Source organism: Aotus nancymaae, unplaced genomic scaffold, assembly GCF_030222135.1.
Source record: "Aotus nancymaae isolate 86718 unplaced genomic scaffold, 86718_ANA_hifiasm-v0.15.2.pri h1tg000011l, whole genome shotgun sequence".
Taxonomy (NCBI): Eukaryota; Metazoa; Chordata; class Mammalia; order Primates; family Aotidae; genus Aotus; species Aotus nancymaae.
The window spans coordinates 20,236,146-20,252,345 of record NW_026988422.1 but is presented as its reverse complement, the minus strand read 5'-3'; the positions used below and the strand labels follow the sequence as shown (position 1 = coordinate 20,252,345).

Here is a 16,200-nt window from a genome sequence, read left to right as displayed (position 1 = left end):
CACAGGGTTGATACATAGCTGGTGCCTAATTAATGTTTAGTGATATTGAATGAATGAATGAATGAATGAATACATAATGAACCTACCAATTCAAAATCATGACTTGACACAAAAACTAGGAAGCGAATGCATATGGAAACAGCCAAATTCAAGATACATGGGCCTCTAGAGATAAAACCATAGGGCATAAATCAATGCTTGGCTCTTTTCTTCTGCACAAAGGGGAAGCCTCTTCTGTCTTGACCTTTTACCTGGTTCAGGTTTGAATGAGAAGTAGCCAGGGACTCCAGCTGTGTCTAGAGGAAGGATAGGCAGAGGATGGCTCTTTACGCCTAGCCCTGGAGTGAGGTAGGGGAGGTTATGGGGCTATGTGAACCCCTTGAGTTTGGGAAGGGTCAGGGAGGGATTTGGAACTGGATAATCGTGTGTGATCATGACTACAGAGAAGCGGGCATGGCAGCTTGTAACGGCAAGTAAGCTCCAGCCTCCTAATTGTAATCTTCAACTCAGAAACTACTTGTAAAAATCTTACCTTCCACAGGCACTGAACACAGTGAGTCCATGCTTTTAGCTGGTCGGATAGTAGCCTTTTCCACTAAAGACAAAAGAAAAAATATCCTTGATGAACACATATTGAGAGAAAGCATTTGGAAAAATAGGTCAGTCTGTAAGTATACAAGACAAAATTCTTTAGGAAAGTTTTTCAAGTATAATTGATCTTCTTCGAAACATTCCTCTCCCCAACCCTAGATGTGCCTACTTTCTTAATGGGACAGAGCTAATAAAATCAGGGCGTTTATAAAGTTTTATTATTAATATTTTATAATAAAGGTAAATTGAAATTTTGTGAAAAAGCTCATAGCAAATGAGTCTTGAACCCAATTTTATTGTACAAAAAGTATTCAAGGATGAATCCAGGGGTAGAATCCATGGGGCTCCAGGCAACTCTTTGTATTCAGCAGGCCAGAGAGCAGAGAGCTGAGACTATATCTCGGTTCCTGCAAATTTGGTACAGCAGGTGAGAGGGCTCAAGGGAACTGGAGTTAGGTTTCTGCTGGGTGCAGCTCTGTTCCTTGAGGCCTGCAGCCTGGGTGCTCCCCAGTGATCTCACCCACTAGCCTCAACCTGGAACAGATCCCACCAAAACCTTTTTTGCACACCTACTCTGTGACTGGGTGTGCGCCATGTATCTTTGTAAGCCACCTTAGCAGATTTTTGGAAGGGTGTGGTTTAAATGACTAAAAACTTATTCCAGGCATAGTATTAAGTAGATGCATTCACAAACACTGTCTCTTTTCAGGGAACACAATTGGCTTAAGGGTAGTTCCTTCTAGGTAGAGCTTGCCAGGAGGGGAAGCAGGAGGCTCAGGACTAGTACTCTGAATTCAGAAACATCTGGGTTTGAATTCCAGCTCTGCCACTTTTGGGCTGTGTGACCCCAGACAAGCAGCTACACTGTTTTTTTTTTAGACAGGTTCTCATTCTGTTGCCCAGGCTGCAGTGTGGTAGAGTGATCATAAGCTCACTGCAGCCTCAACCTCCTGTGCTCCAGCAATCTTCCTGTCCTAGCCTCTGGAGTAGCTAGGACTACAGGAACTCACCAACAAATCCGGCTAATTAAAAAAAGGTTTTTTTTTTTAGAAACAGGGTCTCACTATGTTGCCCAGGCTGGTCTCAAACTCCTAGACTCAAGCAGTCCTCCTGCCTTGGCCTCCCAAAGTGACAGCTAAACTTTTCTAAACTTTAGTTTTATCATGTATAAAATGAGAAAAAAAAAAAAGCTGTTGTGAGGATTAAATGGGTAATGACTATAAAGTAATTAGATTGTACTAATCTGCAATAGAGTAAGTACTCATGAAAAAGGAACAATTGTTTATTCTTGTTGCTGCTCTTCAGGATGGATCAGGGCTCAGCAACAAACGGGAAGACAGGAGAAGGTTCTAGGAGAAGCAGTTAGAGTTGCCTTAACCAAAATTGAGCCGTAACTCAAGACTGTTTTTGTCTCTCATTTAAAGATCGCCTGTTCTTCCTCCTTGATCCAAACCCGCTCCTGCAGGGAGGTTCTGAATTAGCCCCCTTTGGTCTCCCATCTTGGGGCTTCTCTCTTTCTGGGGCCCGCTGTGGGATGCCCAGCCATCTCCACAAAAATCCTTGGCAAAGGCAGAGATCGCTTTTCACCTCCTCACTTCCAATGTGCCCCAGAATTCTTATCCTTTGACGATCTGCTCTTTCCACAAATCTATAAATTGATTTACTGTCCTGAAACTACCTGGTCAGCATCACTTTGTATATTCTAGGACACGCATTGCCTTTGTTTTCCAGGAGCTGTATTTCTGGTATTTCTCTGGTTTCCACGTGTCGACCTTCACAGGCAGTGACCAGGCGCCCCGACTGTCTCACATAGGCCAGGCAGCAGCTCTGTCTGTAGGTCCATCAGTGTCCACCTTTGGTGTTGAAGCCTCTTTCTCATGATGTAGTTCCTTGTGGCCTTGCTGAGCACAGTAGCACATCAGAGCTGTGGCTTGGGGGACAGTCCCCAAGCATTCCTTGGCCCCCTTTCTGGATAGTAACTAAGAGCTCAGGCCCCTGTGGCTTATGACTATATTTAGATTACATTTTTCTGTCTGGGACCTTGGCCTGGCTTCACAGAGGCACAGCCCCCAGTTTTCTGGTAGCCGTTGTGTTCTTAAGTCCCCTTTCTTCGCTATGTTACTCGAAGGTGAGCCTGGATGTGCTATGGCCATGTGGCTTTGAGATTTCTCTGCTCAGAGTTCATTTTGGAGGGTGCCCTGAACTCTTCTTTCTCTTTAATAATGTACAAAAAGCTTAAATTGAATTAATTAAAATGTCCATATGTGGGAGGCTCTAAAGTTTATGCATCTTAATTCAGTCAATAGTTCATTTTTTCTACACTTTCTTATCTCTGTTTCATTTTCTAGATATGGTTAAACACCCCTTCACCTGCTCCTCCCTACCCCCCAAAATCCCAATACTATTCATGGTGAATTAACTTTTTATTTGTTTTATTAAAACTTTTTTTTTTTATTGTACTTTAGGTTCTGGGATACATGTGCAGATCACGCAGGATTATTGCATAGGTACACACATGGCAATGTGGTTTGTTGCCTCCATCCTCCCGTCACCCACATCTGGCATTTGTCCCTGTTACCCCTCCCCGCTGTCCCTCCCCCTCTGTCCCTCCCTTAGCTCCCCCAACAGACCCCAGTGTGTGATGCTCCCCTCCCTGTGTCCATGTGTTCTCATTGAGTGAGCATATGCAGTATCTGATTTTCTGTTCTGTATCTGTTTGCTGAGAATGATGGTTTCCAGATTCATCCATGTCCCTACAAAGGACACAAACTCATCATTTTTTATGGCTGCATAGTATTCCATGATGTATATGTGCCACATTTTCCTTGTCCAGTCTATCATCGATGGGCATTTGGGTTGGTTCCAGGTCTTTGCTATGTAAACAGTGCTGCTATGAACATACGTGTGCATGTGTCTTTATAACAGAATGATTTATAATCCTTTGGGTATATACCCACTAATGGGATTGCTGGGTCAAATGGAATTTCTATTTCTAGGTCCTTGAGGAAGCACCACACTGTCTTCCACAATGGTTGAACTAGTTTACACTCCCACCAACAGTGTAAAAGTGTTCCTATTTCTCCACATCCTCTCCAGCATCTGTCTCCAGATTTTTTAATGATCACCATTCTAACTGGCATGAGGTGGTATTTCAATGTGGTTTTGATTTGCATTTCTCTAATAATCAGTGATGATGAGCATTTTTTCATATGTTTGTTGGCCTCATATATGTCTTCTTTTGAAAAGTGTCTGTTCATATCCTTTGCCCACTTTTGGATGGGTTTGTTTGTTTTTTTCTTGTAAATCTGTTTTAGTTCTTGGTAGATTCTGGATATTAGCCCTTTGTCAGATGGGTAGATTGCAGAAATTTTTTCCCATTCTGTTGGTTGCCAGTTCACTCTAATGATTGTTTCTTTTGCTGTACAGAAGCTCTGGAGTTTAATTAGGTACCATTTGTCTATTTTGGCTTTTGTTCCCAATGCTTTTTGTGTTTTAATCATGAAGTCCTAAGTGTCTTTAGTTATGAGATTTTAAAGCATATTATTTACATATGTTAATTTACTGGCTCCCCTCTTCACATGCATATTTCAACAGCGAGCTCACGTGTCACTTATAGAGGCCACAATGGTGGATTACAGTTGTTACAGGGTTCAGTGGCCTAACTTTAATCACAGATACCACTAAAGTTATGACCATAAAGCCTATTTATCTTTATTTTCTAGAGTTGCCAGCGATATTCTTCAGATAAAAAGAAACCACTTCAGACAATAGTTAAGGCCACAGGGAGCCACTTATATTGACACTGACAATTCTTGAATTTCACCCTTGTATCAGTTAGTGAAGATCTGATTAGTTCATAAGATCATAAGCCAGTGACTTTCAACCCTGGCTGCATATCAGAATCACCTGGGGGGCTTTCAGAAAATTACCAATACTCAGGCTTCACCACAGACCTCCTGAGGCAAAACTGCTGTGGTGTGATCACCCTGTGGGCGATTCTGAGGTCCAGCTGTGTGAGAAGCCCTGGCCAGGGACACCTTGCATGTTCTGTGAATTTACCACCATTTGATCCAGTGCCTGGGACTTGTTCTTTTTGAAAACCACATGGGCGTAGAAATCTCCCTAAATCAAGATCAAAGGAAACCACTTGTTTCCTTTTTGTTCTTTTGTTTTGTTTTGTTTTTTGGCTTTTCCTTACTGGTGAACCTCTTTCATGGCTATACCACTGATTCTGCAACTGAAATTCTCTCTTTGATGTGCTTAAGCAAATCTCTTTTTATAGATTAAGAGTTTCTAGTTAGGTATTCTTCTTCCCAGTTTCTCCTTTAAGAATCCTATTTTCTGATTTATATCTGTCTTGCCATACTTGTGGCAACCTGTCCTCTTCATTCAGGCTATCTTTCCATTTTGTGCAAGCTGAGTTTTGCCATGAGGTAATTATGGATGCATACCCAGAATCCATTTCCCTTGTGCCCTTTGCACAGAGCTCTTGCACTTCTTGGGTGTGAGTGCCATTCCTCATGCCAGGGGTTGGCTCAGGAACCCAGGCCGAAGCCACTCAGCATAAGGCACATCCTTGACAACAGGGACTGAACTGTGTGGCTCAGTGAAGGATACTGAGACAAGGGAATTTTGATGGGGCCTTCTGAAAAGAAGGGTCCCTGCTCTTAGGAACAAGCTACCAGAAATGTTCTTTCTCCCTCTGGCCCTAGTGGAAGAGTCAGTGGAAAAGCCTGGAACTACTACAGTCACTTTGCCACAGCAAAGGAAGCCAGTCCAGGAGTGAAGCTGACCCAAAGGGGAGGACATATCTGGGGAAAACACAGGTAAATGGAGACAGAGCCCCTGTATTAAACCACCCCTGAAGCCTTCCCTGTATTTGGGTGTTCAACTGCAGAAGCCAGTAAATCCCCTCATTGCATAAGTTGATTGAATTGATTCGCCATTATTTACAGCCTAAATCATTGTAACTGCTCTACTGTGACACCCCTCCTTACTCTAACAGGCAAGCATGAAGATTTCTAACATCTGGACTTTCTGATTCTTGGCATGTGATTATCACCAGGCTTGAGGGAAGTCCTTAAAAATATTATCTCACAGTTTTCCTATAGGAATTAATGTTTCCCCCAAATCTCTATTAAACATTTTAACATTTAGAAACCTACCACCTAGTTTTGATAATTATTGACACTTTGCCATATATTTGCATTATCTATTTTTGTATTGATATTTATCTATCTACCTATAATTTGCTGAGTTATTTGAAAGTATCAATATTTTGCTGCTTCATCCTTAAATATTTTAATTTTAGCATATGTCTCTTAAGAACCATTAGCACACTATGAAAATTTATGATTTCATAGCCAATCTATATCCACATTTTCCCTCTTTGTTCCCCAAATTGTCTTTTATAGCTTTTTTTGTTTTTGTTTTCTAGAGCTGGGGTTTCGCCATGTTCCTCAGGCTGGTCTTGAACTCCTGGGCTCAAGTGATCCGCCCACCTTAGCCTCCCAAAGTGTTGGGATTATAGGCGTGTGCCATTGTGCTCCGTCAGCTCTTTCTCTCGCTCTCTCTTTTTTTAACCAGGATCCAATTAAAGTTTGTTGACCGCATTTGTGTATTTATCTTTTACACCTTGGTTTCATACCTATTGCCTCCATTTTATCATACTTTCAATCTATAACACTAAAGATCATTATGAAAATTTTCTTTGGGTTTCTGTTTCCTGACATCATATTCAGCTGCATTGGTTAAATTCCCCACTATATTTGGCTCCCTCAGTTCCTTCCTGTATCAATTTCTATTCACTACTCAGAAATAAGTCCCAAGGGGCAGCATCCTACTTTAAAAATCATGATGCTAGGGGAGAAGGGACAGATCTTTACAGCAGAATTCCAATTAATAGAAAATCATCATCTGGCAAACACCACAGGAATAACTGTTACATCCAAGAACCATTAAGGGATCTGAAAACTCATAACAAAGAGCACTTTAACCAAGGGATTACAGTTCTCCTCGCATGCAATGACATTGACATCATGTACCACACTGAGTTGGGCACAGTATCACTTCTGTAGGATTTCTGCAAAAATTCCTAACCTCAGTCTAGGCATGAGAAAACACTGGACAAACTCTCCTTGAGTTAAGTTATACTAAATAAATGGCCAGTACTCTTCCAAATTATCACAGTCAAAAAGACAAAGGAATTGTCCTAGATTGGCAGAGGTTAAGGAGACATGACAACCAAATGCAATATGGGATCCTGGATTGGATCCTAGACAAGAAAAAGAACAATAGTGGGACAGTTGGCCAAATATGAATAAGATCTGCAAATGCATTAGTAGTATTGCATCGACATTAATTTTTGGCTTTGATAACTATATTATAGTTACACGAGATGTTAACATTGGGAGAAGATGCATGAAAGGTATACAGGTTCTCTGTGTACTATTTTTGCCTTTTTTTTTTTGATAAGTCTAAAACTTTTTTAAAAAAGACTCCTCTTTCCCCAGTTAATTTTTAAGTTTCTTTTTCAGAGCTAGTGTGCTTGATATAATCAAACCAAAGACTTAATAAGCAGAGCTAGGAAACTAATACTTGTATCATAAAACAATTGCTGTTGATTCTTACCCGAGAGCCTCTGTCCTCTCACAAATACACTCCCATTTCTACTCAGCTTTGATTTGGAGTCCGATCCAGAACGCCCCAGGTTAAATATTGATTTCCACTTCTTGGATTTACTGGAGAGCTTTCGCCTAAGAAAAACAAGACATAAGGGGTTAGTTTGTTAACTAGTCATTTCAAGGGGGCTTTTAAATAGAGAGCAGATATTCCAATTATGTCCTTAGTTATGAATGGCTCTGATATTTCAGGAAATTTCCCTCTAAAATTCAAGGTAAGCTAGATTCTCACCCTGTCTAGAGATGGTTAGTGGCCTTGCTTGGTTAGGTGACCAAGCAAGAATTTCATGAGTCACAGCAAACTGTATTTCCCACAACAAGAGGTAAAAGTGTGTTATTAAAGGCAGAGGTAGGGCCAAACAGAGGCAAGGATAGGTGGAAATCTCAGAGGTCACAAGCAAAGACACAATTCTAGGAATTCTGATAAGCACTTTTGTTCTAGAATTTCAAAGACACCATTCATTCATTTCATTCATTTATTCATTTGTAGAGATGGGGGGTCACACTATCTTGCCCAGGCTGGTCTTGAGCACTTGGCCTCAAGCCATCTTCCCGCTTCAGCCTCCCAAGTGCTGGGATTACAGGACTAAGCCACCGCACATGGCCAGTTTTTATACAGGAGTAAGCGCTAAAGACCATACGGACCTTGGTCCTGTTAGGTTCCTGCACTGTAGCCACACTGCTGGGACATCCACAGGCAAAGAGAAGGCTAGGGAAGACTTTCATGGACTGAAAAGGGTTGGAAGAGAAAGCCAACCTGGAAAAGAGTCTAGCCTGGTGAGGCTGAGGAGAGTAGCATCCTGCTGGGTGTAGTCAATTATTACTGCAGAGAAATGCAGAGGGTAATTGGTGTGCCTCTGGCTTAGCTTCACACCAGACTGCTTTGGTGAGATGGAGAAAGGGGAGCACTACGCTAGGTGGAGAGAGTCTGGCACCCCAGGGGTCACCATGGAGGCCTTGCCCTGCTGTGGCTCTGCCCAGCCATTGGAATGTATAAAGCTTCAGGATGAAAACCTGCAACTTGTGGGTCCCACAAAGGACCTATTCTCTGCAAGACCCTCATGGAACGTCCAGATCTCAAGCCCACTGTGATTTGTTGTTGTTGTTGTTTTTGAAACAGGGTCTTGCTCTGCCACCCAGGCTGGAGTGCAATGGTGCAAACAACGCTCACTGTAGTCTTGACCTCCTGGGCTCAAGCAACCCTTCTGCCTCGGCCTCCCGAGTAGCTGGGACTATAGGCACATGCCACCACACCCAGCTAATATTTTTATTTTTTGTAAAGCCCGGGTCTTACTATTTTGCCCAGGCTGGTCTCGAATTCCTGGGTTCACACAATGCTCCCACCTTAGCCTCCCAAAGTGCTGGGATTACAGACGTGAGTTATAGTACCTGGCCCCAGGATGCTTTTATGATCCATCTGAGATAGCTTTGCAGTGTGTGGTGGTTTTCTCTGGACTTGGCCTGGATTTTGTCAAGTTTTTATCCTTGGGTAGTATTTTACAGGGTGGCATACCTTTGGCTATGGTGCACTCCAGGTGTGGTTGAAAGCACAGAGAAAATGCATTTGATGGTCTTTCCAAGGTATTCTTCTTCCTGATCCCTGGAGGATCAGGAGGAAATGAGATGTATTTTCCAGGGATTTAGGAAAAAAAGCAGTGGGGCTCAGTCTCAAGAAAACACAGTCCACATTCTCCAGGACACAGAAGGGTTTCTCACCAGATGAGTTCCAAATGTGCCACTCCTATAGCATGCAGTGTGACTGGCATCTCCTAGTAGTGCAAGGTGGCAGCCTGCACAAGAGGTGCCTGTTTTCATACCTCTTTTCACTAACCAAACAGTGGGGATGACACCTTCAATGGAAAGGTTGCCTTTCAGCCCCTCCACCTACAATCTGCCTAGAATTTAGGGCTCCTGTTCAATCCCTGCTTCTTTCTACCATGGGGTGTGAGTGAGTGGGTGGGTAAAGACCCAGGTGGCAACAGAGGAAGTGACAGAGAAAAATAAGGAAAGAAAATATTCTATCAATAAAAACAATGCTTGATTTGTTTTAGAGATGAGGGAGGGCTCTGACAGCCTCTACAAGGAGGTCAGGTTTGCATGTTCCCAAGTGCTGCTCACCCAGAGCTATCAGCCTAGAGTGACACCATTTGTCAAGGTGTCCTCCATCAGAACACTCAACCCCTATGCCTTTTGTATTGTCATGTGGGGATGGAGGGTCAGAGGAGGGGATCACATTTTTGTTTTTAGTAAAATTCCTTTTGTAAACACCAAGCCTGATTTGTCTACACTAAAAAGGCAGGAATTTCCATTGTGAGTCATGATGTGACCCCTATAACACTCTCCCAACAGGATTCCTGATCAAAGGGAGATCGGGGGCCTTGTTAACTTTGGGGCAGTGCATGCATAAAGGCATCAACCACTGGTGAGTGGGAGTTGTAGAGATAGCTCCCTTCTATTCTAGAATGTTTCCTTAAACCCCAACCTAGACAGTCCCTCCAACCCACACTGCCATCTTGGTCCTGAGATTGTTGTATACCTCTCTTCCTCTTTCCTGTTCAACCACACATCTAGAATTTAAAATAGTGCCACTTACTTGTTGTCAGGTAATTCAAGAACGGTGTGGAAGAGGGTGCCCATGGGAGGGACAATCTCAGGCAGGCTGTTCTCCCTCCTTTCTTTGCGAGCAGGATGGTTAGTGGCCAGGCTGCGGGCCTGAGCTTCCTCCAGGCTCACTAGCTTCATGGGCAAGGAGAGGGCTGGCAAGGTCAGGCTTTTCATGATGGGCCGGTTTTCTGTAAAGGAAGACCTCAGTCTTAGAGGAGGCCTACCCACCACATCCATCCAGACTCCCCATCCGGAGTCCCTCCATTCCTGATCCCATGACAGGGGGCTGAGTGCCACCCTGCCTTCTCTTGGGCATGGTGGGGCCTGGAGCTGAGGCCCCAGGAAACTGATGATGCTCCTGGCCAGACCTGCCAGAGGACAAACAGGGGCTATAGGAGGTAGCTGTGCCTACCATACTTTTCAGAGAGGGACCACTCATTCATTCATTCATGCCTATGACAAACATTTATTGAACACATACTGTGAGCCAGAGTGACAACAATGAGTCTTTACTCCTGAAAACTCTGCCTAGTGCTTCGGCCAGATGGGAGTGTCTGTCCAGCCACAGATGTAGCATAACTCTTCCAGAGTAGGGCAGGAGGCTGCCTCTCCTCCCCGCAGCTGGAGAGCACATGCTCCAAGGCCATTTCGAGTTAGAACCTCTACTTTCCCCAGATCACCCAGGCTTATAGCCCCACCACAGGAAGTATTTTACAGCCTATACTATTCACTGTGTTTTTTTTACTCACTACTCAGCTGTCTTCTAGTGTATGTAGCTGATCCTTTCCTATTCTCTGGCATTTATTTTTAGGAATGGAAGTGATGATGACAATCACTGATACACAGGATTATCTATTTTCTCCAAGTCAGTGGCTCTCACCTTGAGGTGATTTTGTGCACCACTCCCCTCCCTACCCAGGGACATCTGGCAATGTCTGGAGATAGTTTTGATGGTCATCAATGTGTATGGGAGTGCTACTGATATCTAGTAGGCAGAGGCCAGGGATGCTGTTAAACGTCCTGCAATGCACAGAGCAGTGCCTCACAATTTAGAATTATCCAGCACTAAATATCAATAGTGCTGAGGTTGTGCAACTGATCTAAGTTAAAAAATAGTCTAAGTTTGCATCTATTTGTTTTTGGTGACCTTGTCAGTTTCCTAGGACTTCTAAAGTAGTAAACAGACTCAAGGATAACTTAGACCAACTGAAATCACTTTTGGTGGAGAACGCACTGTATTTTCAGAAAGCAGATTGATGGCATATTTCTCTTTGCAGAGCATGACCCTCTGTGGGTGGGAAGAAGTAAAACCATTGAAAAAGGGCCTCAGGGAAAATGGAGACAACTGATATGTGATAGTGGGGTGTTTCTGGGGAGGATTAGGATGGTCTTCATTCAGTAGGATTACTATTAAATATAGCCTGGGATCCTGAAAACTTTTCAGTAAACTTTCTGATTTTCACACAGTCTTTTTACTCAATCCAAAGAGGGTTAATGATATTTAAATTTGGCCGGGTGTGGTGGCTCACACCTGTAATCCTGCACTTTGGGAGGCTGAGGTGGGTGGATCACGAGGTCAGGAGTTCGAGACCAGCCTGACCAACATAGTGAAACCCCCATCTCTACTAAAAATACAAAAATTAACCAGGTGTGGTGGTGGGTGCCTGTAATCCCAGCTACTCAGGAGGCTGAGGCAGGGAAATCTCTTGAACCAGGGAGGCAGAAGTTGCAGTGAGCCGAGATCATGCCACTGCACACTAGCCTGGGTGACAGAGCGAGACTCTGACTCAAAAAAAAAAAAAAAAATTAAATTTAATCTACTTTGAATATTTTGTCAAAGACTCTCACAGATTCTAGATTATTTCTGATTATGTATTTGCTTAAAAATACATAAAAATAAATACATACATTAACTCACTCTTGGAGCAACTGCAACGAGGGGAAGAACATAAACTGCAGGTCAGAAGACCAAGGTTAGTGCCCAGCTCTCCCCTCAGCTCCACGCTCCCAGACAAAGGCCTGCTCCTCGTCTCTGCTTAGATGTTTGTTGTTGTTGTTGTTGTTAGTCAAGTTTTTGTTTTTTGTTTTTTATTTTGAAACGGAGTCTTGCTCTGTCATCCAGGCTGGACTGCAGTGGTGCAATTTTGGCTCACTGCAACCTCTGACTTCTGGGTTCAAGCAATTCTCCTGCCTCAGCCTCCCGAGCAGCTGGAATTACAGGTACAACCACCACATACAGCTAATTTTTTGTATTTTTAAAAAAATAGTGATGAGGTTTTACCATGTTGGCCAGGCTGGTCTCACACCCCTGACCTCAAGTGACTTGTCTGCCTCAGCTTCCCAAAGTGTTGGAATTACAGGCGTGAGCCACGGCGTCTGGCCTCTGCTTAGGCATCTCTAACTTTACATTTCCTAACAGAGCTTGCAATCTGTGCTCCTCTGCTCTACTCTGGTACCTCCTCTCACCTTCTCCATGTCAGTAGATGGCACCATGGACCATCCAGTGCCTAAGCTAAAGCCTGGAGTTATTATTTTTTATTTATTCCTTTCCTTAATGCACCTCTCCCTCCATATACGGCCTATAAGCAAAGCTTGTAATTCTACCTCCAAAATCCATCTGGAACTCAGCCATTTTCCTCCTTCCCACTGCTATGATGCCAGTCAGGCTGCCATGATTTCCCATCTGCTTTTGCCATAGTTTCTTAAGTAGTCTCCCTGCTTCCAGCCTCTCAGCCTCTCTTCCACACAGCACTGGCCTGCCCAAAACCCTCCAATGCTTTCCCAGGGCACTGAGAACAAACCCACCTCTTAGCATGACCTAAAAAGATTTTTCATCTGCTTCCCCTTTCCTGTTTGCCCACTGGCCCAGTAGTCTACAAAAATATAGTAAACATTTTAAAATGCATACTCCCTTTATATATATTTGTAAATTATACATCTATGCCACTGTATTCGTGTCATGTGTAATAGCAAATATATATAAAATAATAGAAATTATAAAGTATAAGACAAAAATAAATGGAAAAAAGAAATTGGAATAGTTTCTCCCAAAACCCATATCTCATTACTTTAGTCTTTGGTACCCAAAGACTAAAAAATTACTTTAGTGCCCAAAGAGTGGGGCACCCCGCTTTGAAGGTCACACTGGTTCCAGCCACACTGGCCAATGTTCTGCAACACTTCGGGCTTTCTGCCTAAGAGCTTTTACATCCTCTGTTCTCCGTCTCTGGAACATTTGCTCATAGATCCTCAGATGCCTGGCTCCCCATCTCAGTTCAAAGATCACTTCTTTAGAAACTAGGATCACTTTGTCCCAAAATTATACCCCCAAGTCACTTCAAATAAAAGCCCTGGATCCAATGCCTTCTGCTATGCTGTGAACGTTTGTATTCCCCCAAAATTCATACGTTAAAACAGAATCCTTAAAGCAATAGAATTAAGAGGTGAGGCTTTTAGGAGGTGATTAGGTCATGAGGGTGGAGCCCTAATGAATGGGATTAGTGATCTTATAAAAAAGGCCCAAGGGAGCTTGTTTCACCTTTCCCCATGTGAAGACACAGTGAGAAGGTGCTAACTATGAGTAATGGGCCCTCACCAGATGCTGAATCTACCGGCATCTGGATCTTGAACTTCCCAGTCTCCAGAAGTGTGAGAAATAAGTTGATTGCTTATAAGCTAACCAGTTCATGGATTTTTTTTTATAGCAGCCCAAACAGACTAAGACAACTTCTAAAACATTTTCAGTTTGAAGCAGTACTCTGTCCAAATCTAAAATTCCAGAGAATAGGGCTTATTCCATTTTGTGTAAATATTAAGTATGGCACTTTACCAAAGTCAGTAAGAATTTATAATAAGAACCTTTAAATGAAATATATGTGAATAATAAGCACTGGAGGCAATCAAGAGTTAAAGGCTAAAGAGCAAACTAGATTTTAATATGCAGGACAAAAAGATGGCGAAGGCAATAGCCATAAAGAGAAAAGGCATTTTCAGGTTGGAATTAGGAACAACCTTAACATTAACAGTCATGGATGAGATTTGCTGTCCAGAAGAACATTTCCCAAAAGCCCTAGTTCTCCACAATGATTTATTTAATCTATTGTCCTTTTATTTTCCTCATACAGGCGGAATAGAGTTAAAGAAACAGCATAGGCTAAAAGATTTGGGTTCAGCAGTCCACATGCAGTGAGTTACTCACTAGATGGCTCTGGGAAGTTACTACGCTATTCTGGTTCCCTGGTTCTTCATGTGTAAAATAAGGTTGATAACTTCATGATGTTTGCTGTAATAAATCAATGAAATGCTGCATGTGAATACCTACAACAGTGCCTGCTGTAGAGTAAGTCCCCAATAAATTTTTTGTGGGCTCAAAAAGGTGAATGAATAAATGCATGCATATTACTTCTCTTTCACTTGCAAAAAGGTTTTCATATAGTTTAAAAGAAAAAAAATCTATAACTGGAGAGTTGAAATAAGAAAGGCCAGCTACTCCTACATATATAATAAAGAGACTTGAAAACATATGTTCAAACTTGTATGTGACAGTTCACAGCAGCATTATACATAATCACACAAAGTAGAAATAACACAAACTAAGGAATGGATAAAAATGTGGTATATCTATACAATAGAACATTATTCAGCCATAAGAAGGAATGAAGTACTGATATATACAACAACATGAGCAAACCTTGAAAACATATGCTAAGCAAACAAATGAAATCAAAACAAAACAAAAAACGAACAGTTGGCCAGGTGTGTGGCTCACACCTGTAATCCTAGCGCTTTGGGAGGCCAAGGCAGGCAGATCACTTGAAGTCAGGAGTTTGAGACCAGCCTGGCCAACATGGTGAAATCCCTTCTCTACTATAAATGCAAAAAAAAAAAAAAAAAAAAAAATTAGCCAAGTGTGCTGGTGGGCACCTGTAATCCCAGCTACTCAGGAGGCTGAGGCAGGAGAATGGCTTGAACCTGGGAGGCAGAGGTTGCAGCGAGCTGGGATCATGCCACTGCACTCCAGCCTGGGCAACAGAGTGGGACTCCGTCCCAAAAAAAAAAAAAAAAAAAGTCACAAAACACCATATATTGCATGATTCCATTTATATGAAATGTACAGAATAGGCAAATCGATACAAACAGAAAGTAGATTAGTGGTTGCCAGGGCCTTTGGGGAGGGGAATATGTAGAGTGATTGCTTAATGAGTATGGGGTTTGTTACGGTTTAAATGTGTCCCCCAGAGTTCATGTGCTGGGAACTTGATCCGCAATGCAACACTGTTGTGAGGTGGGACCTTTATGAGGTGATTAGGTCATGAGGGATCTGCCCTTCTAAATGGATTAACGTCATTATAGCAGGAATGGGTTCATTTTTGTAGTAGTGGGTTTGTTATAAAAGCAAGTTCAGCCCCCTCCCTCACACTCTCTTGACTTTCTGTCTTCCACCATAGGAGGATTCAGCAAGAGGATAAGGCCTTCACCAGATGCTAGCCCCTTGCTTCTGGACTTCCCAGCCTCTGGAACCATGAGAAATCAATTCCTTTTCATTGCAAATTACCCAGTCTATGGAATTCTGTTATAGCAGCACAAAACAGATCAAGACAGGTTTCTTTTTGGACTGATGAAATTATTTTGGTATTAGACAGTGATAATGGTTGTACAATTCTGTGAATATACTAAAAATGACTGAATTTTACACATTAACATGGCTAAAGTAATGAATTTTATGTTGTGTAAATTTTATCTCAATAAAAATAATTTTTTAAATGGTCATAAACTACACAGAGGACAGGGTAGGGATCAAAATTTGATACTAATTGCAACAGATTATTCTGATAACTGGTTCTTCCAAAATACTAGATGAACTGGAAAGGAGTTCTTTGATCAGCTAAAAAATATTTTGCAGATATGGTTATTATACACCAGTGATTCTCCAGGTGTGGACCTGAAGAGCAGCATCAGCATCACCTGGAAACTTGTTAGAAATGCAAATTATCAGCCCTACTCCAAACATATTAAACTAGAAATTCTGGGGATGAAGTCCAGAAACACTGGTTTAACAAGCTCATCAGGTAACTCTGATTTACACTCTAATGTTGGAAAAATCACTGTCATACACCAGGCTAACTGGTCAGCTAGATTTTTGTTTTTTACCAACTGGGTTCACGGGAGTTTAATCCACTCCTAGGGCTCATTATGTTCATTACAAGATACCCACAAACACACTCATTTTTGTATGCCTACTGACTATGCAGTGCAGAATGAAGTCAGCACTCAAGAAATTCTTGAGAAGAGAATGCATTCTAAATATACATGTGAGCATGAACAC

At 42.3% G+C, this 16,200-nt stretch overlaps 1 protein-coding gene across 2 annotated transcripts in view; it reads right to left on the bottom strand.

Annotated features, from left to right (window-relative positions):
- ARHGAP31 (Rho GTPase activating protein 31) overlaps positions 1-16,200 on the bottom strand; it is a 118,735-nt gene that overhangs the window by 16,108 nt on the left and 86,427 nt on the right. The window contains exons 7-10 of one of the 2 annotated variants that reach the window (XM_012463953.2): positions 9,865-10,063; positions 8,785-8,871; positions 7,222-7,346; positions 533-595 (exon numbers count right to left, since the gene is read on the bottom strand). In XM_012463953.2, the coding sequence (XP_012319376.2) occupies positions 533-595; positions 7,222-7,346; positions 8,785-8,871; positions 9,865-10,063 (474 nt within the window). The remainder of the gene's footprint in view (positions 1-532; positions 596-7,221; positions 7,347-8,784; positions 8,872-9,864; positions 10,064-16,200) is intronic. The other variant, XM_012463954.2, reaches the window with a different exon arrangement.